Source organism: Scomber scombrus, chromosome 1, assembly GCF_963691925.1.
Source record: "Scomber scombrus chromosome 1, fScoSco1.1, whole genome shotgun sequence".
In the NCBI taxonomy this organism is placed as follows: Eukaryota; Metazoa; Chordata; class Actinopteri; order Scombriformes; family Scombridae; genus Scomber; species Scomber scombrus.
In genome coordinates, this window is record NC_084970.1 from 23,429,510 (window position 1) to 23,453,387 (window position 23,878).

General features: G+C 40.5%; 1 protein-coding gene across 3 annotated transcripts in view; it reads right to left on the bottom strand.

The window, feature by feature from the left end:
- Positions 1-1,704: 1,704 nt before the first annotated feature.
- acsf3 (acyl-CoA synthetase family member 3) overlaps positions 1,705-23,878 on the bottom strand; it is a 44,528-nt gene continuing 22,354 nt past the window's right edge. For all 3 annotated transcript variants that reach the window (XM_062423636.1, XM_062423618.1, XM_062423628.1), the window contains 5 exons: positions 20,866-20,963; positions 20,379-20,505; positions 6,486-6,620; positions 5,888-5,999; positions 1,705-3,335 (listed from right to left, as the gene is read on the bottom strand). In XM_062423636.1, the coding sequence (XP_062279620.1) occupies positions 3,221-3,335; positions 5,888-5,999; positions 6,486-6,620; positions 20,379-20,505; positions 20,866-20,963 (587 nt within the window). In that variant the 3' untranslated portion in view covers positions 1,705-3,220. The remainder of the gene's footprint in view (positions 3,336-5,887; positions 6,000-6,485; positions 6,621-20,378; positions 20,506-20,865; positions 20,964-23,878) is intronic.

Here is a 23,878-nt window from a genome sequence, read left to right on the forward strand (position 1 = left end):
TCCACGCAATAAAGATATCTCTCTTTGAAATGCAATTCTGTTCCAATTCTTTGTTAGCCTGTGATGCCAGCTGGTTCCTGTTACAGCCTAATGTGTCTATCATTTGAATAGGGAGCAAGATTAATCTAGAAGAGTAAATATCATCTTGCAGGCAAGCTGTGACAAAGGCAAATGACACCAAAACAACATGATGTGAGCTATCCCTATCAGTTTGTAACATCACAAGCTTTTTTTCTTTTCTTTTTTAAACCTTTGTCATTCTATCCAAACTCTCTGTGTGTCTCAAAAACATAAACAACCTTACCGGTGTCCCCCATAACACCCTCCAGGACCCTGGGGCCCAATAAGCAGCCATCTGCAGACAACCTCTTCCAACACGCTCCAGCAAACACAGGCAGGGAGTGTTTGAATGTGTGTGAGAGAGACAGAGAGAGAAAGAGGAGGTGGAGGTAGTTCAAGGGCACGAGTACTCCATCAAGCCAGGAGTCCAGGGAATAAACACCAGCCTCCCCTTCCCCCCTTGCGTGCACCGGGAACCCGTCCTGAGTGCCCCCCTAAATACACACACCTGGAGTACAGCCTACCTATTACTGCACACTGTCTCCACACTCTTCATTTTTGATTTTGACCCTATGCTGCTGGCTGCGGCCTCAGCGTGGGGGCCCCAGCCGAACTGCCCGTGGCCCTGGCCGACTCCCAGCTCTGGCGTGGGTGGTTGGGGAGATTTGGGGGCACTGAAGCTGTCCTCTGGTGCTCCTGCAGCCCTGCCTGCTCATCCATCCTAGCTTGCCAGCCCACAGATCGATAGCTCTGCTCTCTTAATCAGGTCTCTGGTGACTGTGGGCGGACGAGTGTGTGTATGTGTGTGTGTGTGTGTGTGGACAGGAGGTTGTATCGGCTGGGGGTTGCACTTGTGTTTCTTTCCATCTTCAATTCTCTGGCTGTTCACCACGACTGCTTATCTCAACTGTATTTTAGGGCCCCCTTCTCCCTTTCTTCTTTATCTCCAAATCCTTTGCATATCCCCTGTTCAAAACCCTACACTGACTTCTTTTGCATCCTCATTTCTTTCATCCCCCTCTCTTCTATCCACTTACTCTAGCCAGCTCTTGTTAAGGCTCCAATCTTTCTGACAGTCCTGCTTTATATTTTCTCTCTTCTCCCTGTGCCTTTTCTTTCATCTCTTCACACACTCTCTTGCTATTCTGGCAGCACGCCAGGGCTCATTCAAAAGGAGTCTCACAGTCAAGTTGGACCCGGTGTTGCTGCAATCTGTTTTGACTTGTGATGAAGACAGAAGAGGCGAAGTATTGGAGAAATGGAGATGAGAAAAGATGAGAGGTGAGAAGAGTGAGCGGAGCGAGAGGGTTAGTCAGATGGAGTGCGGGGCATCCAGCTGTGGTGTTGTGCCTTGCTAGAGAATCTGCCTCAAGGCTCTCATCACACCTGTGCAACTACAGCTGCACACACACACACACACACACACACACACACACACACACACACACACACACACACACACACACACACACACACACACACACACACACACACACACACACACACACACACACACACACACACACACACACACACACACACACACACACACATACACACTTACAAAGAGAAAACAAGTGTAACAACACTGTAGTTCATGAAAAAGTAGCAAACTAAAATAACTCGAAAACACTTTTTAATTTATTTAGATTTTTATAAAACTTTGCAATTTTCAGATAAACATTATCTGCGTTTTCAAGTGCATCAGTGTATACACAGTGCTGAGGAGCTAATATTAACTGTGTATTCTCACTGATCTCCTGAAAGTACATTTCAAAGCTCATCATGCCTTCTCTTCTACCACCTCATAGTCTTTTATTGTGTCCGGTGCTGGTATTATCAACCACATATGGGGTCACAACCTACCACTGCAAACTATCATTCAAAAATCTTTGATAAAACAATTAAAAACATGCCAATATACCATTATTAATACTCCAATATTGCTATGTTGCTGAACAACTAAACCTTTTGTTGATAGTGAGTATAATTAATCATCAGTAGCCAAAGAGGATGACGCTAGCTGTTCCTGTCTCATTAAGGCAGATTTAATGGTCAATGTCACAGTTTTGCTAAGAGAAGACAAAATGACATTAACAATAAATAAAAAATAATTTGACTTTTGAAGCAACTAAATCACATATTGTATCCCAATTTCCCAATAAAGACTTATTGTAAGCAGTTTGTACCAAAACTAATCATTGCAGTATACTGGTTTTGCATTTACAATAAAGGAATCAAATACTTTACTAATTTGTACTGACAGGAAATGACACAATACGTGTAACGTCAATCAAACTGTAATTAGAATGCCTCTGTCAAATAAACTTCACAAAGTTAAAGAAAAATGTTTTTCCAGGTATTTTAGAGGATTTAATGCTTTTGTATTTCCCTGTTGTCTCTCTAAAATCTGAAATCATTTAGAATTTCATGCAGAGTAATGTGTTGCCTTTGTGCTTTGTGATGTTGGACAACAGGGTTCATTAACAGTACACTCAAAAATCAATACGTTTTTGTATGCATACTGACTGTTTTGAGTGCATTTAATTTGACTTTCTAAGCGTGAATATATTTAATACTCAAAACCTGCTTAGAATTAGTATATAGTGTGAATCTGAGACAGTCACAACTTTCTGTCACATCAATGTTAAGTAAATGTAAACTGAATATAAATGGTCCTTGTTTTTGATTCAGTTTGTTTGCCATATTGTCACAATTCAGCACTTTTCAAAGTGGTATTCTATATAATTCTTATTTTCTTACTTTTATGTTATTGAATACATCTGGAAATTGAGCACACATTATTTGTGCTATTTTGTTTTACATTGAGAATTTACTGACTCAAGACCATGGTTACATGGTAAATTATATATCAAAGGGATAATTTCCAGCCCTCTCATAGCTAATAAACAATGCTCGGCATAATTGGTATTCAAAGTAATAGAATTACCTTTGTAGCAGCGTTTGTAGTTGTGATTAAGTTTCCTCAGAGGGGAAGTCATTTTCCATGAGGTGTTTATTCATTACTTTGTGTTCCCTCTCTATACGTGTGATGTATTGTCTGATCTAAGGACCAGATGGGGACAGTCAAGAGGTGACGTACATCTGTTTTTCTTCAACCAGGAACCTGTATGGTGTCATACACTGAGAAGTAGTCCAGTCATGAGAAGAAGTGTCGCAGGAGGTCCTTCTTGTTGACCTTGCCCATCTGATTCCTCGGCATCTCTTCCACCAGCACCAGGCCTGTGGGGATGGTGTAGGGCGCCATGTGCTCCCTGCAAAAACAGCCCCAATGAGCACAGACATTAAAACACTGAAGACTGTTTACTGCAGAAAGGAGATACACACAGGCATGCACAAGGACACACACAACACAAGTGGAAATGCACACAAAGACGGTAATATGCACACATACACATATGCAACAACAAAATAAGAAAACAAAAACAGTGAACAATTGCAAAACAAAGGCTAGCCCCGTGGCAGAGTAGTCGAGATAAGGAAAGAAATGTCCTTCATACACTCTGCAGCTCTCCTCCCTAATATCCCCAATTCGCCTTCCAGACACAGACAATTCCCTTCATACAAAAACAATACAATCACTGTGAGATGAAATTAAAAAAACAAATAATAAAAGGATAAACAGAAGGCTGGGATAATTAAAAGTGTTTTATTTTTTCCATTCTGAGTGCATGGTTGTTACGTCAAGTCTTGAAGCCTGGAGCTTTTTTTATTATCTTCTAACCTAGTTTGTTTGTTTGTTTGTGTGTGTATGAGGGTTCTTGTGTGCACGTTTGTGGTGCAAGTGAGCATAATGACTCATGCTGCTGCCATCAAACACTCCTTTCAGCAGATGTCTCCGTCTCTTCGTCTCTCTGACTCAGTGGGTAAAGTGTGAGTGACTGCATGCATACACGTCTGTAATGGTGCTTTGCTCGTGTCACCATTTTCTCCAGGGCAGTGTGTTTGTGTGTGCACAAGCGTGTGTGTTCAAGGCAGCGTAGGGCACATAGGGCGTGAAAGAGATTTGGACTGACAGCTGAAGCCAGGGCACTGAAGAGTGAGCATCCATCTACTTGTTTATGTCTCATTTTATCTCCCTCTAGCCCCCCCCACCCCAACACACACACACACACACACACACACCCTGGCCTCAGCATTGGGCGGTGTGCTGGCACTGCCTGTCCGCTGGCAGCACCCGTGGCTGAAAACACTGTGTGTAAGTGTATGTGTGTGTGTGTGTTTGTGTGCGTGCATGTGTGTGTGTGTGTGCGTGCACGTGCTAACCTGGGCCACAGGCACACACACACACACACACACACACACACACACACACACACACACACACACACACACACACACACACACACACACACACACACACACACACACACACACACACACACACACACACACACAAAAACAGAAAAGAGGTGGAAAAATGAGTGAGCGCAAATACTACAAAATGGGCAAGCAAGAAAAAAAAAAGGGAAAAAATTAGGAAAAGGAGTGTTTGTGCTTTCGGTCACTCCAAAGTGGAGGGCAGTGTGTCACCACCAACTGCCTGCGGTAGACAAAATAAACTCCACTGACATTTAGAGAAAGACAAAAAAACCTCTTAGCCTGCAAGACAAAGCCCTCCGTAACAATAATTTGTTAGCTTCTTCCATATCTTTCTCTTTTTCATCTCTTGTGTTTCCTTCAGCTCCCCTCATTAGTCCATCTCTGGCCTCTCTTTCTCGCACATCCTTTCCTATTGATCCGAAGACTTCAGGGCTAATCACTGGGGATCTGTGTGCTGAACTGCTCGCAGAGCTGCAGAGTCTGAGGACCGACGAGCAGAAAAATATGTGCTCTTGAATAAGCCTAATAAGATTTAACCAGGAAAGTGTCAGATTTATTTTGCAACAAAGGGACATGGGCCTCTTTTTTGTTTTATTTTTGTGCCATTCGGTATGATGGATTGGTTGGAAGTTATTTAGGTCACAGTCTCCACCGGTGGTAGGGGTTGGAGTCCACCTGCTGCCAGAAAGCACTTTTTCAGGTAGCAGGTGGCCCAGTAGTTATGACTTTATTTTTAAACTACAGTACAGCGGGATGATGTCTTAGCAAGCATCTACACTACCTCCATGCTTTGAGTAAAACAATAGATCCATATCAACAACTTCTCATGCATGTAGTAAAAAAAACAACCTTTCTTTATAGTAAGTTAAGATTGAATTTAAGAATCAAATCAGTAGCTAATCTGTAGCTTATGTTTAGTATTATTCCTGCAGCAGGTACCATAGTGAGCGCTGTTTTCTTTTTTGTTTGTTGTTCAATTATAATGATATATATAAGTACACTGTAGCAAAGTTTTTTGTTCCTGGGTAGTGTTATTTTCTCACTGCTTATGCCTATTAAGCTTAGAAAATGACAATTATTCTCTTTAAACTATGCTTTTGTGACCAGGACAGTGATATTTTTTTATGTGTCTATTTCCAATGGGAAAACTGGCGAATTTGCACATTTTCATTCACATGAATCTAGCAAAAACAATTTATGAAGCACTGGATATAATGATGGGAGACTATATTTGGGAGCTGTTTGATCAGTATAATCTTAAATCTTGGAAAAACTACTCACTTCCGAATCTTTTGTGGTCACTTTCATACGCATAAATACATGTTAATTTGTTCATATTTTTTCTGCATGAGCAATCAGGACAAAACACTTACTACCCAGAAAAAAACTGTGTTACATAGTACAATAGAGATGTACTAAAATAACTAACTAAATACTTGCAATGCATTTAAAGGAAAGATCATGTAGCTGAAAGTCATAGTACCTAGCCCAGGTCTTCAACTGAGGCAAGGTCAAACTCTGCCCCCTCTTCAGCTGCACCACTGCAGTGACCTTTTGGCCCCATGTGGCATCTGGGGCCCCGATCACAGCAACATCTGCAAGGTTGAACATCAAATTGCTGACATGTCCTCGCATCATACATTGCAGTCCACAAATGTTGAGAAAGTTACACCATTTTTGTTGTTGTTTTCTGGCCTCTACACATAACATTGGATTTGAAATGAAACAATAAAGAGATTAAAGGGGTTGACTCTTGTCTCTAATTTGAGGGTGTCTGCATCCACGTCAGACTAACTGTGCATGAGTTGTAGCCTTTTTTATACATTGTCCATCAATTTTCCTGTACATTAAAAAAATAATTGGATTGCTGCATTGTCCTAAAATTCGGAAACACCATACAAAAAAGGATATTTTTATGATTTCTATACTGTTGTCTTAATATGTTGACACCTTTAAAGCTGACAGTTCACACAGCATCATCATAGTCATTTCATTTCACTCCCAATGTGCGAACAGGACAGAGCCAAAACAATGAAAAGTGCTGTCAAAGTATTTAGATTGAACCTGTTCAGCACATTTACCTGTGATGTCTGGATGACTCAGCAGGTGACGCTCCACTTCGAGCGCACTGATCTTGTAGCCACCACTCTTGATGATGTCAACACTGGTTCGGCCCAAAATCCAATACACACCATCTTTAAAGGTTGCTGTGTCTCCTAAAAGACAAAGAAGTAAGGAGGGAGTTGAAAATGAAAATTTTAACTTATCTATGTCCATGTCAGATTTTTTTCTTAATATAGCTGAGAATTTACTGGCGCTCCCTTTTCTTTAAAAACAAAAAACAAAAATATAAAAAATGGTTGAAAATCTATTCAATACTGAAAAACAGTATCTGTAAGTAACACACGTGTAACCTTTATGATGACTTGCAAGGGATGTAGGGTGACAGAAGTGGGATGAAGACAAAGGCTCACCTCACCTTTAGACTGAGTATACTTGGCTCAGTACAAAGGATATGTGTGTTTGTGTGTTTGAGACAGAGAAAGTCAGAGTGCAGAGGATGGATTAGTGTTTAAGATTCTCCCACCCCCGCCACAAACATAGGTGTCTAGGGAGACAGGTGTGGGGGAGGATGGGTACAGTCTGTGGTATGAGGGGCTCAGCTGGGCCTTGGGATGACGAGCAGAGGAAATGGGTCAGTATGGATGAGTAGAGAGAGACGGACGGAGAGAAAAATGGACAGAGGAGACAAGTAGCAGAGGATAGAAAATAAGGAACAGGAAGGTGTCCTTTTGGATTATCACAGGTGGTGTGTCCACAGCTGGGACGGAGGAGGGGATGGAAGGGCAAGTGTGTGTGAGACAATGTGATGAGGTTAAGTGGGTGCTGTAGTTAAGGTCGGAGGGTTGAACGAAGGTCAGGAATAGGGGCTGCAGCTGTGACACAAAAACTAGAATCTGTAAATTCAATTTCATTGAAGACAAAGGGTGATAAACCTTCTTCACACATGCAGAGCTGATATTTTTACACCAGAATTATATTCCTGGCATTGTGGATAAGACACTGAAACAACATTAAGACTATGAAGGGAAATACAATTTAAAGAAATTAAAATGTAATGGTTAAATGAATATATAAAATGTAATGAAAAAATATGAAGATAAAGGTCTGGTTATTGACATGCTGTACATGTAGCTGTAAGATATCCCTGCAAGGGGGAGCTAAGCTGGACTCTGCTTCACCTGTTTCGGTGCCAAACAGGTAATGCAGATCACCGACATCACATACATGTTGGATGGTGGTGTATACATCCTGCAGAAAATACTGCTGTATAATTCCTCAGATACATCCGAGCATGTTCCCAGGGATTTGGAGGACTAATGGAATATCCTGTTTTCTTTGACATGTTTGAAAGCGTGGAGTTTCCCTCATCCTGCAAAAGCACTTACGCTATCACAACCTGTTAAGGCATGTACACCCATAAGAGCATCACCATCATCATCTCCAAGGAGCTGAGCAACGTTGCTGATGTTGATGTACCTTGTCTGATTCTGAGTGCCACATTTCTTATACAGGACAGCCTTTTCTTACATTCTTACAGAGGATCATGACATCCGTATACTCACTCACAATAACTGTGGTTGCTAGCATTCTGGCTGGCGTGATTTGCATGTATGAGCATATAGGTATTCACTTCCTTGTGGGAATATAGTCTTTTTTTGCTAAGACAATAGCACATATCTCCACAGGTTGCAAATAGCTCCTTGTCCTGAAGCTTTACCTGTTTCTCTACTAGCTTCTACTGTTCCACAATGAATGTTGTCAAGGCTGTTTTGCTGTCTGTATTATGTAACAGCTCTGTCCTCTGCACAACATTGTGGCCCAGGCCAAAGTTCTTCCATTGAGTGCTACTTGCTGGACCACAACTGCATCTCTCTGCTTTCTTGATAGATGTTTTCCAGTACTAATCAAACACATCTATTTGCTTACTGTTTCCTTCTTTGTGCAATCTCTACTTTGCGAAGCGATGATCTTATTCCCAAAGAGATTTATATCTGCTTTCAAGACCACCTCCTTTTTCGATGCTTCAGTCTGGGTCTTCAAATTCTATTTTCTCATTTTGTCATGAAAATTAGCTGTGATGACTATTTCTCCAAATGCTCACTTCTGATATGCTAGCTTACTTTCAGACAATAGGCAGGCAGTTTCCCCCAGTTTCTAGTCTTTATGTCATGCTAAGTGGCTGCTGGCTATCACACATTCATACTAGATGAACAGAAACGACAATGGTATCAACAATGGAATCTTCTTATCTAACAAATCTAATTAGCATTTGTCCCAAAATAGCAAACTATTAATTTAATTTGGACAGGATGGGCAGTTTTGAGGGAATCTGGACAAAAATAATTTCTAGAAAAACACACAGATCCACCAGGTTACACAGTGTTTGCAGACACTCCAGCGAGACACATGTCTAGTCTAAACCTGAAATATGAAATCAACGCTCAAAGAAAACCAACAAACAAACAACTCTTGTCTGGAATCAACACAATCTAAGAGAAGTATTATATTTTGATGGTGGTCTACTTCTACTGCCATCTCTGCTCTGTCTTCTACTCCATCATTTAATCAAATGTAATCCCTAATCTCTAACCCTGTGTTCCTCTATCAATCTTACATTTCCCCCTTCTTTCTCAGCCTCTTCTGCTCCTGTGCCAAACAAAAACACACAACTCCATCATAGCCCTCCACTTTTTTTTTCACCACCTTATTCATTCACCAGTTCCTTCCTCCTCTCTAGAGCATCTCACATCACATCTCCTGTTTCCTTCTCTCCACCTATCTTCCCGTCTCCTCTTCTCCCTTTGCCTCTATGCCTCAGCATCAATAGAGGGCCCATCTGTTCCCATACATCACGCACTTCATTTCAGTTTATTAGCTGGGATAAATCATAAATATTTCATTATACATCACGGGCGGCTGTCGCCTGCACACCGACAATTTATCACCGCTGCCCTCTCTGCCGGCTTGCCACGGCGGCTATAAGCTTTCCAGTCTATTAAACAAGATTGATACACTGTGTAAATTTAGATATTGGGAATTTCTTCACAGACCACTGCTCTGCACTGATAGGCCGGGGTAACAGGGGAGGATGGAGAGAGAAGGAGGGGAGGCAGAGGGGGGAGAAGAGGAGCTTGGTTGGGTGTTAACATCAGTAACAGCGTAGTTACAGTTTCTCTTTTTCTCATCCTCTTTAGCATGAGGAAAAAGAAATAGTACAGAAATAATCTGGTTACAGTAATGTGGCTCTCTCTTCTTATGCACATATATATGGGAGGAAAAAAAGTGCAGTTTATGTGCACATTTATAAGCTGTGATTATGCCCTGTGTTTGTTAGTGTGAGTATATGCAAAACCTGAGACAGATAAAAATGCCATACATTCATCCATCTGGCTGCAAATGTTTAAGCAGAGAGGAAGGAAACTGCATTAATGATTGACAAAGGCTTGAAAACTAACACTCAGACAACATACTTGTATTGAGTTTGAAGCACTTACACAGGACTCTTTGACCTTGTCTCTTTGAGGAGGATGAAATAACGAGGGATAGTACAGCATGTTTGGAGAGAGGCACAAGTGGGAATAGTGATTGGAGAACACAGACTGATAAAAAAGGGAAGAAGGGTGGGAGAGAGATTGTTGCGAACTGTGTTACTAGGACACGCACACACATGTAGAGGCTCGTACACACACACACACACACACACACACACACACACACACACACACACACACACACACACACACACACACACACACACACACACACACACACACACACACACACACACACACACACACACACACACACACACACACACACACACACACACACACAACACTACTTCAGGCATCAGAGACTCTCTGCCATTATGTGTTATGGCGTCGGAGGCAGATATGGCCGAATGGCTTTCTTAATTAAAACGATAAGAAGCCTAATTGCACTGGGCTTTCATCTCATTCTGACGCATTAAAGAAAGTGAAGGCACACAGTGTGGAAAAAAAAGAAGTAAAAACACATCAAGACTTTAACTGAGGATGGAGGGCAGAGAAACTTCCATAATGTATTTCAGACATTTCAGCAAGAAAATGACATTAGTTTGCTCTGCAGAATGAAGAAAACGATTCAAATTTCAGAAAATCAACACTTTAAATTATTTCAAGCCATTATTTATCACTCTGGTAAGAGGAAAAACAGCACTGTGCAAAAGTTTTTAAAAATCCAGCTACAGCAATTTGTCAGTGTGATGCAAAATTGACTTTAGAGGAATTTCTGCCTGAGAGTAAAATTTGAAAATGAACACTGGTGATTGGTAACCATTCCTGCTGTAATTTATTTCTTTATCAAGGTCTGCATTTGTGTCATGGTTGATAGTTTCCATGTAAAACCAAGGACATTACACTGAACAAACTGGAGGAAAGAGAGATGAGAAGTACAAATTGGCTGTGTGTGGAAATTATTGTATGAATATGAAAAATGCTTGTGTGAACTTCTGAAAGGTTAAAATGCTTAGTGACAGTCCTAGAAACTATGTTTTTGCATCTGAACAGTATGTTCCCTGTGTGAAAGAGAAACAAAGAACATCTGTTCAAGCAGAAGCATATCCTGCCGTGCCTGTTTGGGTATAACCACGCATAGATTAGTCACAACAACTCCTAGAGGTCAGCGAGAAAGAGATAAAGGAGTATTTGCCCCACTCTTCTGTGCCCTGTCCTCTTCAGCCTCTCGTATGTCTGTATTGAGTGTGAGTGTGCCATCGTCTGAGCATTAAAGAAAGTATGACCAGAATTGTTTATTTCCCCAAAGAAGTCAAGTGCAATGGGTGAATCGCCATGACAGCTGCCATGGAAGAAGACGGATGAATTGGGAAGGTAAAGTAAAAGTTGTAAAAGCAAAATAAGGCCATGTGATAATTTGACTGTAAATAAACCTTTTAAACATTGCTTAATACCAAAACCACAAAAAACCCCGTCAGTTTATGCAAATATATCTTACACAACTTCATTTAATATTTACCTATGAGATTACATGCCATGTATTATGTTTGGAGCAAAAAAATTTAGCTGAGGCAGTTACTGTAGAGCACCAGGCTGTTGGCTCTTTACCCATCAAACAAACTGTTTGCCTCTCTCCCCGAGTACCCACTCAACAAACACTCAGGGCTGGCAGGGAAGCAGCACAGGGGCTCCACAGTGCTGACAACATGCATGCTACCTCAGAAAATGTGAACTATGATTCTAGGGCTCAAAATAAGCAAAGGGGTATGTTCAATGATTTCCCTAAAACATTACTTACATGTACATCCTGTGTCATATTTTTTATTTCTGATTGGGAGCACACTACACCTTGGGAAAAATTCAATTGTCCACACAGCTGTTCAACATTACACAGACACACATAGAGTCTGGGCATGTTACTTTGCTTAAACTAAAAGAGTGTGAAAAAAAGGGCAGAGTGTGACATATGACAAAGGCCACAGCTAGTCACAAAAACACTTCCGCCTGTCTGCCACTGGCCTCACTACTAGAAGTGCCGGGAAAGGAGAGAGGCAACTGAAAAAAATCTGTTTTTGTGGGGGAGACAGAAATAATTTGTTAGTCTGTCACTACCTTCAAGCCACACAAAAGATTCTTGCTCTCAGTGAAATAGACTAAAATAAGTTTCGGATGAGTATTTGTAATTGAATGACCTTGATCTAAGTACAGTGTACTTGTTGTTGCGCACACACTCAACCCTGGAGATGGCATGCAGCCTTCTGTAAAGAGCACACTTTGATCGATAAAATGAAAGTGTGTCCACATTCACATTTCCATCTCTGCATTCTGTCTTTGACTTGCTGACTTCAACTATTAAGAAAACAAAACATGCCTTGATCCATGGGTAGGGTGTGGCATAAAAAAATGTAATTTCAGGCACTCAAGTGGATGGATAAAAATAAAAGGCCTTTCATAAATATTGGCTAACACATAATAAAAATACACAAACACATATCAGCACACCCGCCCCCCTCGAGGTTTCTCGCTTTGACTGCAACATAACGACAACTCCCATCATTAATAGTGAAATAAGAGATCTACATAATCAATATATGTTAAGAACATGTACATCAAAAAGATCTAAACTGTTTAGTCACAAATTACTTGAAAAATTAACTTTAAGCTGGATCTCTCATCAACTAAATAAGATGTGTCATTTCATTCTGCGTTTTATGGGTGTAGCATTGTAATCAGTAATTGGCAATTTCTCTCCTGGGCTGCACTGACATTTGTTCTTTACACCTCTTTGTATTGCTCTTGTGTTTAATTTAATTTACTGTGTACATATAGTTTACTATATAGTGTCTACTTATTACAGTATGTATACATTTATTTTATTGTTTATACTAAGCATTTTTAGCACAAACATTTACTTTGGGATGAACAAATCTTATAAATCTTTTCTTATGCTGTTGTAATGTGTTTTCTTTTCACAAGATTAGAAGGTAAGGCAGAAAATTCTTTACTGACTGAAAAAAAATCTCACGTCAAGGTGTTGCCATAGAGCTCTTTTTCAACAAACAAAAACCAAACGACAGCTTTCGACGAGGCGAATTACGGCTCTTAAACTCACTTTACTTCACTATGTGACAGACAACCAAATATGCGGATGGTTAAAAATAAAAAGCTTTTAACAAATAGGACCCTCTTATCTTTAAAACCTGTATATTTCTGTGTCAAGGTGTTGCTATAGTCACACTGCCTGTCACTCTAGTCAAGTAACGATTATTTTTCATAACCCACAATGTCTCAGTTTGTCAGTGGTCTTCAAAGGGTTATATAAACAAAAATTCTCAATGCAGCCCAAGCTCTGAAACGAAATATAACTGCTGAAAAACATAAATCTACAACGTACTGGATGATTTATAGTTCTTAAGGCTTTCTGTCTATGACAAGTTAATAGACACTTTACAGTTTACAATCTGATGTTTACAATGATCCTAAACCATAAATACAGAGTCATGTGGCTATGCTCATAGCATGTAGTCAAAATGTAGTTAAGGTGAAATTTGCACATTTTTAGTTAGCCTCTTTTATACCCGCTTTATGTTGGCCTCACTATTGGCAAACACCATTGAATCCTGAAAGGCACAAAAGTGCTTTGAGCTGAGCAGTCATAGTCATAGTCATTGTGTAGGCTGTCTAAAGCTAAATCCATCTACACAGATGGATTTAGATTTTTGAAGGAGTGCACTTCAGCTATAGTGTATTCCCCTGAATATCAACTTTGCAAAGATCTATAGATTAGGCATGGTGACACAACCTTTTTGAAACCCTCTGAATAGTTTCAAACATTACCTTTCATCAACCAAAAGAAAAGAAAAAGTTGACTTTTTAGAAATACTATTTGACAGTGAATGTTGTGTTTGCATATGTCTCTGCACTCGTTATCAATCAAGTGTTTAAATTGAGCTGGATGAGGAGATGCTTTTCCTCTGTGAGAAGGTACAAGTGGAGCCACAGTCTTTCAGCAGAACCTAAACTTTCACACTGCGGGTTAAAGCTGAGTGCCCTCCATCACTTTGGAGAGGAGAGCCTTATCTGCACAGAGATGAGCGAGGTCTAAATGTGAGCCATGCCTCTTCTCAAAGTGACTGTAAACACTTAGCATATATGAATATTAATGTTCCACATTAAAGCCCCAAAGCCTAGATGGAAGAGTTAATGAGGACAAATAACAGACAGCCAAGCAGTGAAATCTCAGCTCTGACATTATTTATCATCCTTAACTTTTGTCACAGCTCCTTTTTTAGTAATTAATATCGTACAAGAAAGCACTTTGCACTTGGATGAGTGATCTAATTTGTTTAATATAATGTAATTAAAGGAGCTTGAATTGCTTTATGTTAATGTTACTGATTATATTCCTTGCTGGCTTGCCTCTCCACCGGCAGATAACAAGCTGAACTTGAGGATTGATGTCTGTCTCAGATCCGCCATGTTCATCAAGCAAACTACTTAACTGCCGTTTACATGCTCCTTCTCTACAGTGAAACACACAAATCTGAAGCCATCGATGATGCCTGAACACCAAGCAGACCTGATTTCAAAACTCAAGCTGTTTTTTCAGCTTTTGCCACTTTAGAAATCACAAAACTCTTGTATCTTTGATTTTATCTGAAACATGGAATAATTAATGAATGAAATTCTTTTCCTACAAGTTTGTCTTATTCGATATTTTCTGCAGGAAAATGTAAAGAAGACAAAGCTGCAGCTGCCTTAACACTTTACTGAAAACTCCTGCAGTTAAGTGCCTCACATGAAACAGTGTTTGACTAGATTTACCTACAATTGGTGTTAATAACACCAAGACCACCGTGCTTTGACACCTTGCCTGTAAATGTTACAGGGATGGAGGGACGGCTGATTTTAAGCTGGATGGGGTGTTGGTGAATCCCACTGGAAGCTCTGACATTGGAGTTTAAAAGGACACAATGTGACTGCGGGTGAGATTTGACATTGGGAACACAGAGAGGGAAGGTGGCAGTGAAGGGGAGAGCACAGCTGGGAGCAAAAGAGCGATGCACAAATGACTAGTGATGGCTCTGCAGGATATGAGCCGCACTTCTGTCTGTCTATCGGCGGAGAATTTACCCTGCAGTTCTGAAGCTCACCTTTACAGCTGGGGTTACATCTCTCTCGGTCACACATAACAGACAGGCACAAATGAACAAGAGCGCACACATTCATTAAAACATATTCTTACATTTTCCTCATCTGTTTTAACACTCAAGCTTTGTCGAGCCTCGACACTCTGCGGGGATACTGTCTGTTTAAAAATGAAATTTGTGAAAACAACTTCAGCAGCAACATATGGTCATAATATAAACTACACTAAGCAGATACATCCTAGAATAGTTTGTGGCTTCAAACACAGTGGAAATAGCTTTACTTGCAACAGAACCCCCCCCCTCCCTCAAAAAAACCAAAAAAAACCTGAAAAATATTTTAGTGCATCTCTTGCTTATTCTGGCTCTTCAAGGATTACATTGGCTCACATTAGAAGGTTCTGTGGGAATAAATCATTAAGAGTGCAAAACAAAGATTTAACCCCACTATTAACATTTTTGCCCCGGAGCCTGAGCCTCTCCAAATTAATTAAATAAATAATTAAAGGGCTAACAGCCAGCCCCGAAAACACAGCTTCCTCTGCACCGCCGGCTACAATCATGCTTCCATTATTCACCACCAAAATGAAAAATTTGGAAAATTGCTAATCTTAAGCCTCCATCTCTTCCCACAAGTCATTACTTATTTATGTATTTCTAAATTTATTTATGGATAGATTCAGAACATCATAATCCATTCTGTGAGGGGTGCTGGGCTGTCTTGGTACTAAACTAACCCCAAATCTACTGCAACACTGTCTGGCTTTTAATTAATCTGTGGCTCTTTGCTCACCTCTGTTGCCACAGACACACTGTGCTCACACGTGTGCATCATCTTGTTGCAGATTTGTCATCTTGAAATTATATTGTAGTTCTGCACGGGAGACAGACTGAACTGTACATTGTACAAAAACAGCGACAAAAAAGCAAGAAGGGATCAATGTGCACAGAGATGTTTGTGAAGATCAGTGGAATGAGAAGAGCACTCAGGAGAAGGTGACAGCTTCCCTATAGAGCTGCCAGTCATGCTACGCAGCACCCGCTCGCAAGACACCTCTGGCCAGCTGTGTGCTTATTGATCTAAACTAACACTCCTATCTCTGCTTTTTACACTCCACTTTTCTTTGGCCATCTCCTTTGCTTCACTTTCCTCTTTGCCTGTCAGCATCCTTCATTAGCTTTCTTTTCTTGTCAGATTTCATCTTCCACTCTGTGCATGTCACACATACAGTGCAAACAGTATGGTTTTACAGACACATTCAACTGCAATAGATTTTTTTTAAGCTCAAAGCAATTCTGCTGGTTATAACCGATGCACCAGCTTTTATGTTCAGAATATACAATAATAGCTTGAAATGTTTTAATTCTGTTTTAATCTACCATTTGGATAAACATGGCTTTCTGCACCAGTATTTCACTGACAACAAATGACTCATTGAGGGCCTTTAAGACCGCAGGATTGTTTAAGATCGGTGTGTTTTTGACAAGGTTGTGTTGCACACTGTTAGAAATTATGAACATTTTAATGAGGTTGAAAAATGATGCACTAACCTTTATGTAACCTATGTAACTGTCATAGTTTTGACATGAAAATCAAATGAACATCAAACTAATGTAGAATCAACACAAAGAAAAAAAGAACAGATAAGCACTGTGTCATTTATGTTGTACCTTGACTAAACTTTAAATGCATAATATATTATATATTTTGTATTATATAGTATTATGATTGTAAATTGTAATTGTGAAAATATATCAAATATGTCTTAGGAGTCATCAGATAACTTTAAACCTTTAGAACTATCTTTTTTTTATTCTCCACATCTCAACTAAAATATTGTACTGCTTTCTAGCCAGAAGCTCATTTGACAAATGGCCAGTGGAGTTTCTTTCCTTGAGCTCTCTCAGGCTGCATACAACTGTGCCTCCATTGCTACAATTTGTAGACTGATGGAGGGGTTGCAACCTGAGAGTAGATGGTGCTTAGGAGATGTGACTCAGCAGCAGAAAGTCTGTTACACACTTTGTTTTCAAGGTAGTGGGTGTTTATGCCATTATTGTCAGACAAAGTTAATTTGCCAGTTTTGATAGCTATTGTCAAAAAAAAAGTACACTTTCTGTCATATGTCTAAAAAGCGCTGAACAGTTCAGCTAGTGCTGAACACCTGTCACTTTTTCTCCCTGACCAGAAGGTCAAATCCAGGGGGATGTAGAAAAAGTGAGAAACAAAAAGCTCCATGGGAAGGTGACGAGAGATCAGCAAAGAGTTAGCAAGTCAGAGATGGAAGTGTGAGGATAAGACAGAGTGTTAGAGAGAAAGGTGGAGTGTGAAACAGGGAGCAGGTGTGAGGGTAAAGAGGGTACGGGTGTGAGAGGGGAGGGATGAAGCTAAGGAGAGGGTTAAGTGCAAGGGGTCTCTATCTAACACTTCTCCCAACGAGATATCCACACTAAGGGGGTTTATGTGGACTTGGCACAGTAGTGTGTGTGGACAACAATAACTTGTGCGGGAGTTAACTCTCCATATCAATGTGTCTATCTATAAATCAAGTGCATAAGTACAGTATGTGTCTCATGATGTCAAAAGAATTGAGTGGGAGAAGTGCTAGTATTTTTCCACACTGTAAAATCCCATTTTAAAGTTTTCTTGTATTGACATCTTTAAAGTATTCCTTAATATAATGCAGAAACACACAAGTGTACTGGGTAAAATATGGGTTTATTTTATGATCATTAATTATATTTAGGGCTGTCAATCGATTAAAATATTTAATTGCGATTAATCACATGATTGTCTTGAGTTAACTCGCGATTAATTGCAAATTAATCACACATTTTTCATTTGTTCTAAATGTACTTTAAAGGGATATTTTTCAAGTTTTTAAAACTCTAATCAACATGGGAGAGGACACATATGCTTGCTTTATGCTTGGCCAGCAGGTGGTATTTGAGACTCGATGTACTGCATGTGGCTGCAGGATTTTGTTCCAACTAATCAAGAGCACACAATTTCAACCAATCAGCTGTCTTAAGACTGAAATCAGTTGATTAAATGAATCAAGCATGGTGTGCTCCTGCTGTGTTGGAATGGAAACCTGCAGCCACATGGCCCTCTGTGGAATAGTTTGGACATCCCAGCCTTAGAGGTTCAATCGAACACTGAACAAGACTTGTTTAGGTGACCAAAATGTTACAATTAATTTACATGTACTGAAACACGCTAATATAGTGACAGCTACACCTATACTACTATTCTAATCTGGGGTTATGCCATGGTTACTTTTCTTAACGAACTTTGTCGCTGTGGTAGCGACTTGTCAATCACAAGGTAGCCATGCTCTCAAGCATAATAAATCAAGTGAGTTTTCTCATAGACTTCCATACAATCAGGTTTCTTTTTGCAACCAGTGGTATTGCCCTCTGCTGCCCATTAGAAAGAATGCAGGTTAAAAGCACTTCCACATTGGCTTCACTTTTCAGATCCGGAGCTAACTGCTTGGTCTTAATACATGTCTGGAAAGGAACTTTAATTATTTCAACTGCATTCCTGAGAATTTTTTTTTGTTGGTACGTTTGGTATGGTTCTAAATTATTATGATTGGGAACAGAACAACTCACTATAGTTGCCAACTTTGTCCAACATTTACCAAAAATACCAAAGTGAAGTAATTCAAACTGTTAAATACTCTATAGGTTGTGTAGAAAACAACATCTTTCATTGTCATTGTTACCAGTGCTCAAAACAGAATTTTAAAGGATGTAGTATTCTTGAAATGAACTACGGTAGATCGTTCCATCTGTTCATCTGTCTATACATCTAAATCAAAAGTTTTAATACATGTTAATACTATGACCAAACCTCTGTCATAGAAAAGACATGTCAAGTCAAAACTGTTTTGGACAGTCTATCCTCAAAGGCATTAGTGCTGAATTGGGTTGCACACACACAAAATATTTGTGTGAAGAATTAAAAGAGATCTTGAGATACTGTCACCTCTGCACATACTTCTGAACATATTTCCATTTCTTTTTCATCCGATGATTTACCCACGAGTGTCTGTGCTTTCAATTGTGCCTCACCTATCATTGTCTGTGTAGAAAATAAACAGGAAATAATTCATACCATTTCACAACTCTATGTGTGTGTTTGAGTGGGAGTCAGGGAACACAGACAGGTGGGTGAGCAAGGAACATGCTTGATAGTTTCCTATAAAGTACTCCATGGTTTGTGTGTGTGTGTGTGTGTGTATGTGGCTGGAGGGACTGGTCTGTGGGGAGCTGATTGCACGGGCTCTCATTATGTGGCCAGTGGCTGTAATGGAGTGTGACAGCAGCGTGCTGTGCTCTGGATCTCTGTCCTTCCAGCCTGCAAAGCCAATTAAACACACTCTGCCCTGCTCTCCCACTGCCTCGCTCTCCATCCCTCATTCCTTCCTTGCTGCTTTTCACCCTCATCCTCCTCTTCCTCCCCCGAACCACCACCAACTCCCCAATCCCTACCTTGCCCATTCCCGGTCTCTCTAAGGCCTTACATGCCACCCTTTGTAGCTCGAATCTTTCTAACCCCTCCATCGCCACATCCTCTAGCTCAACTTCCAGCTTTTCCCCCGCTCTTTGCTTCTGGCTCTTATTTCCTGTCGCCTACACGACACTCCAATTGCTTCTGCCCCCCCCCTACTCGCACACACCAAACTAACGCCTGTCTCCCGGTGGTTTTGCAGAAAAGCAGGGCTCCTTTGGGGGGCAGAGAGAGAAGTGCTGGGCTGCAGGGAAAGAGAGCCTCTGATGACAGCTCCCCTCTGTGCTACCCCACACACTCTAAAGAGAGGGAGAGAGAGACGGAGAGAGCAATACTTGGTTCCTCAAGACCTAGAGCAGTCACAACCACTTAGGAGGAAAAATGCCCTGGAGCACCAAAAACACACAGTCCATTTATCACTCGCTCATAGTCCCCTAAAATGTGCACACACAAACATACAGTGCACACATAGCCAGTCTGTGAGTGTGTGTGCTTCCTGGGATGGACTTCTGGTTTTTAAGTGTTTAAAATCCCTGAAACTGCAGTCGGCCGCAAAGACGAAAACTCTTTTGACATCTTTGCTCCCCCTGTGAATCCCTCTGACGTTACGAGTCATGTAGATGCAATTACTGTCAGAATTCAGTTCTTCCAAGGGAATGTGTGTGAGCATATACAGTGCTCAAGAGTGACTTAAAGAGTGAAAAGCAATGAGGGAGGGATAAATGGGGAGGGGGTGGGGAGGTTTGGTACCTGTTTTGAACCAGCTGTCATCAGTGAAAGCCTCTCTGGTCTCCTGAGGTTTATTCCAGTACTCCTTAAAGACGGATGGACCTCGAACCAGGAGCTCCCCTTCCTTCCCCTCCAGACCTGGACGTACCTGGGGCATATTGATAGAAAGACAGGAAGACAAAGACAGATGGAGTAGACAGTTTAATAGAGTTGAGTGCAGGTTAAATCAGGGAAGAAAAGGCTAAATTATCATCCAATTGATTGCTTAGTTAGGAAGCAAAATGCTATTTTTCCATGGCTAATAAATACAGCTAATATAACCCATATATTATATTAATATACTAAATATGCTTCTAAACTCTGTCATCCTCCATATACTGGGTTTAAACGTAATATGAGTCTTAAAAATCAAATTTTTCTGCATTTGCATGTTTTTTGTTTTTATCCAATGACTATAAATTAATTAGTATTGCATTTTAATTTGTTCATTTATGTATTTTGTAATCACCTGAGTCTCTCTGTGGTTTCCCTCCACAATAGTGGCGTTGGTCATGTTATTCATAACAATCCGAACATCCACACCAGGGAGTGGCAACCCTACAGCCCCTGGGAAAAACAAGCATGAGCACAAACACAAAAACATATAACTACAAAAGGAAAGGGAACATATAAATACAAAGGGAAAAGTTTATTGGAAGCAGGGTGGAATTAAAATGGCAATAACCAATGAAGAGATCTTCATCGACTCTCTTTGTGAAGGATTTCTACCACAGTAGGAGTGCTCTCCTCCAGAATGGCATTAACCTCTATCTACAGGGCATAGCTAGTCACTAAATGGTTTGCTGAGACTGTAAAACACTGTAAACAGAAAGCCATTCGTCTCAGTCACCACAAGTCAGCTTAGTTGGACAGTTATTGGGATTTCAAGAGCAATGCCTGATGCAGCTGTTTTCACCAACATAAGTAAACTCCATATAGGAGCATGGCTTTTGGGATGACGGTGTTGCATTTGTCTGAGAGAACACTCTCCAGGGCTTACTGATGTATCCACTTTAAGAGTTTAACACTTATCTACAATATCTAGAATTTGTAAGTTAACCCAAAAACAACATCCTTCCTCTGATACACATATAGCCACACCCGCCGATAGGGGGGGACAAACGGGTCTGTTGTCCCGGGCCCAGGATAGGGGGGGGGGGGGGGCAGAACTGGGCCCACATTAAATTATGGAATAATTTTTCAAAATAGGCCTATTTGTGGAAAGAAATTGTATTGTAATATTTGAGTTACATAACAGCTTTTAATTGCTTTCTTCCTAATCGCTCTTGAAATAGTGGTCAAGAACCCCCCCACCCCCAACACAAAAATGGTTTGGCCACTGATCAAAATTTGATGTTGTCATTTGAAGTTCAGTACGCTAAAAATGTCCGGTCAGCCCAAGTCCGGTGCTCAGAAAAGTAAAGAAAAGAGAAGAAGAGAAGAAAAAGGAAATAGAGGCCTTAGAGATTTTCTAAACAAATATTTAAAAAAAGGTGGTGACGGTGAAGCTGGAACTAGTAAAGTAGGGTGACCAAACGTCCCCGATTTCCGGGGACAGTCCCCGTTTTGGGTGACCTGTCCCCGGTCAAAGCTGTCCCCGAAAATGTCCCCGATTTTGACACTGAATGGGGGAAAAATGCGCGCAGACTCAAACACCAGTTATTACGCTAGCCATTTAACGCATCACCAGAGAAGACGTCGTATGACGTACAGGTTATCAGGACGTACGACTAGACGCAGCAGCGTCAACAACAACAATCTAGAGGCGGCAAAAAGGAAAGAAAAGAAGACCAGCGGTCATACATGGTATGTTGTGTATGAACTTATTTATATTGTGTGAATTGGCAGTAGACTTGGCTGTGTGTGTGTGTGTGAGAAGTGATGTAACGTTAAAGTAAGTTGTTTATCTGAATTGAAGACCTAACGTAACGTTATAAAAGTCAGTGGACGTTAACATTATGACAATGTTTTCATATCTGTCATTAGTGACGCTGTAACGTTAACGTTAGCATGAGATTACCAGGTGATGACATTGTATGTGTCCCTGTTTTGGAAGAGGGGGAGGTGGAAGACTGCTTTGGTAACATATGATTTTCCTGTAGGCATAGGGACATGAGACATTAATTAATAATAAATCAATGGTTGATAGTTGTGTGTGCTTCTGTATTTTGTGTCGGGCTGTGTGGGTAACTAATGACTGTAGTAGTTATAAATGCAGACCATCTGATTAGCTGATGCCCTGAGTCATGTATAAAATTAATATACTCATATGTTTTGACTTGGTAATTATTATTAATTACATCTTGATGATATTTACTAGCTACTGGTCTGGCAGCTGTCCTTGCACATGACACTTAACTTTGGAAGAGAGATGTTTTTTCTAAAGTATTCTACATTTGTGTTTTTGACACTGCTGTGTGCTACTGATACATGATATTTGTGGGTGCTGATATTTTGATTTATTAACCTGGTCCTTTTGTGTAATAAAAGCAGGTTAAAATACACGAAAAAGTACTTGTCCCCATTTTTTATTTCATAATGATAATATTTAATGATTTTTCACCGCCGCATTGAAAATGTCCCAGATTTTCATTTCAGAAATCTGGTCACCTTATAGTAAAGTCAACGTAGAGCAAGGTAAGAAACAGCGCAGACAACGTTTACCGGCAGCCTTGTAACGTAACCTAACTGGCCAGCTCTAATGTTAACGTCCATTAGCTTGTATAAAAGCCTGACACAACACGCTATCTTTGACAGAAACAGTTGAGTTTGGTAGCTCCGTCAGAGAGGAGAGAGATCCAGCTGCAGTCAGGTGACCGAGAGAGTGATGCGGGAGAGCTGCCCCGCAATGGAGGGACAGAGTCAGGCTACCGGTGAGAGAGAAGAGAGTCACAGTGGAGCGGGAGGGGCTCGCTGCCCCGTCAGAGAGTCTGAGCAGGATGGATCAGAGACTGATCAGACATTTAATTTCAGCGATCCTGCATTATGGCCAACTAAAATGACCGAGTCTGATAGAGTAGGAGTAGGAAGAGCAGAGGAGAGGCAGTGTTGGGGAGACTTAAACTACATGTAGTTGAACTAAATAGCTTAACTACAATTAGCTGTAACTTGCTGGTAGTTAAACTACATTCATATGTTGTGCTGCGTCAAGTATTTCAACTACTTTTTGGGTCATTTTTTGTAGTTAAACTACTCAATTTACAAACTACAATTTTGGTCAATAACATGAAATATTATTATTTTATTTTTTTAAGATTTTGTTGGCATGGACGCCTTTATTTAGCAGCGTATATGGCATGTGCTCTAACCACTCGACCACCTGCACATTTTTTTTGAAAAAAGGCATGAATCATGTCATGACATGCCAACATTGTTGTTGAAGACACACCGATCTAGAGTATGTCTACCTCTTTGGGTTTTTTATTACATTTTTTGTAGACTGATTTACACTTCTGATTTACATGTGGGTCAATGACGTATAA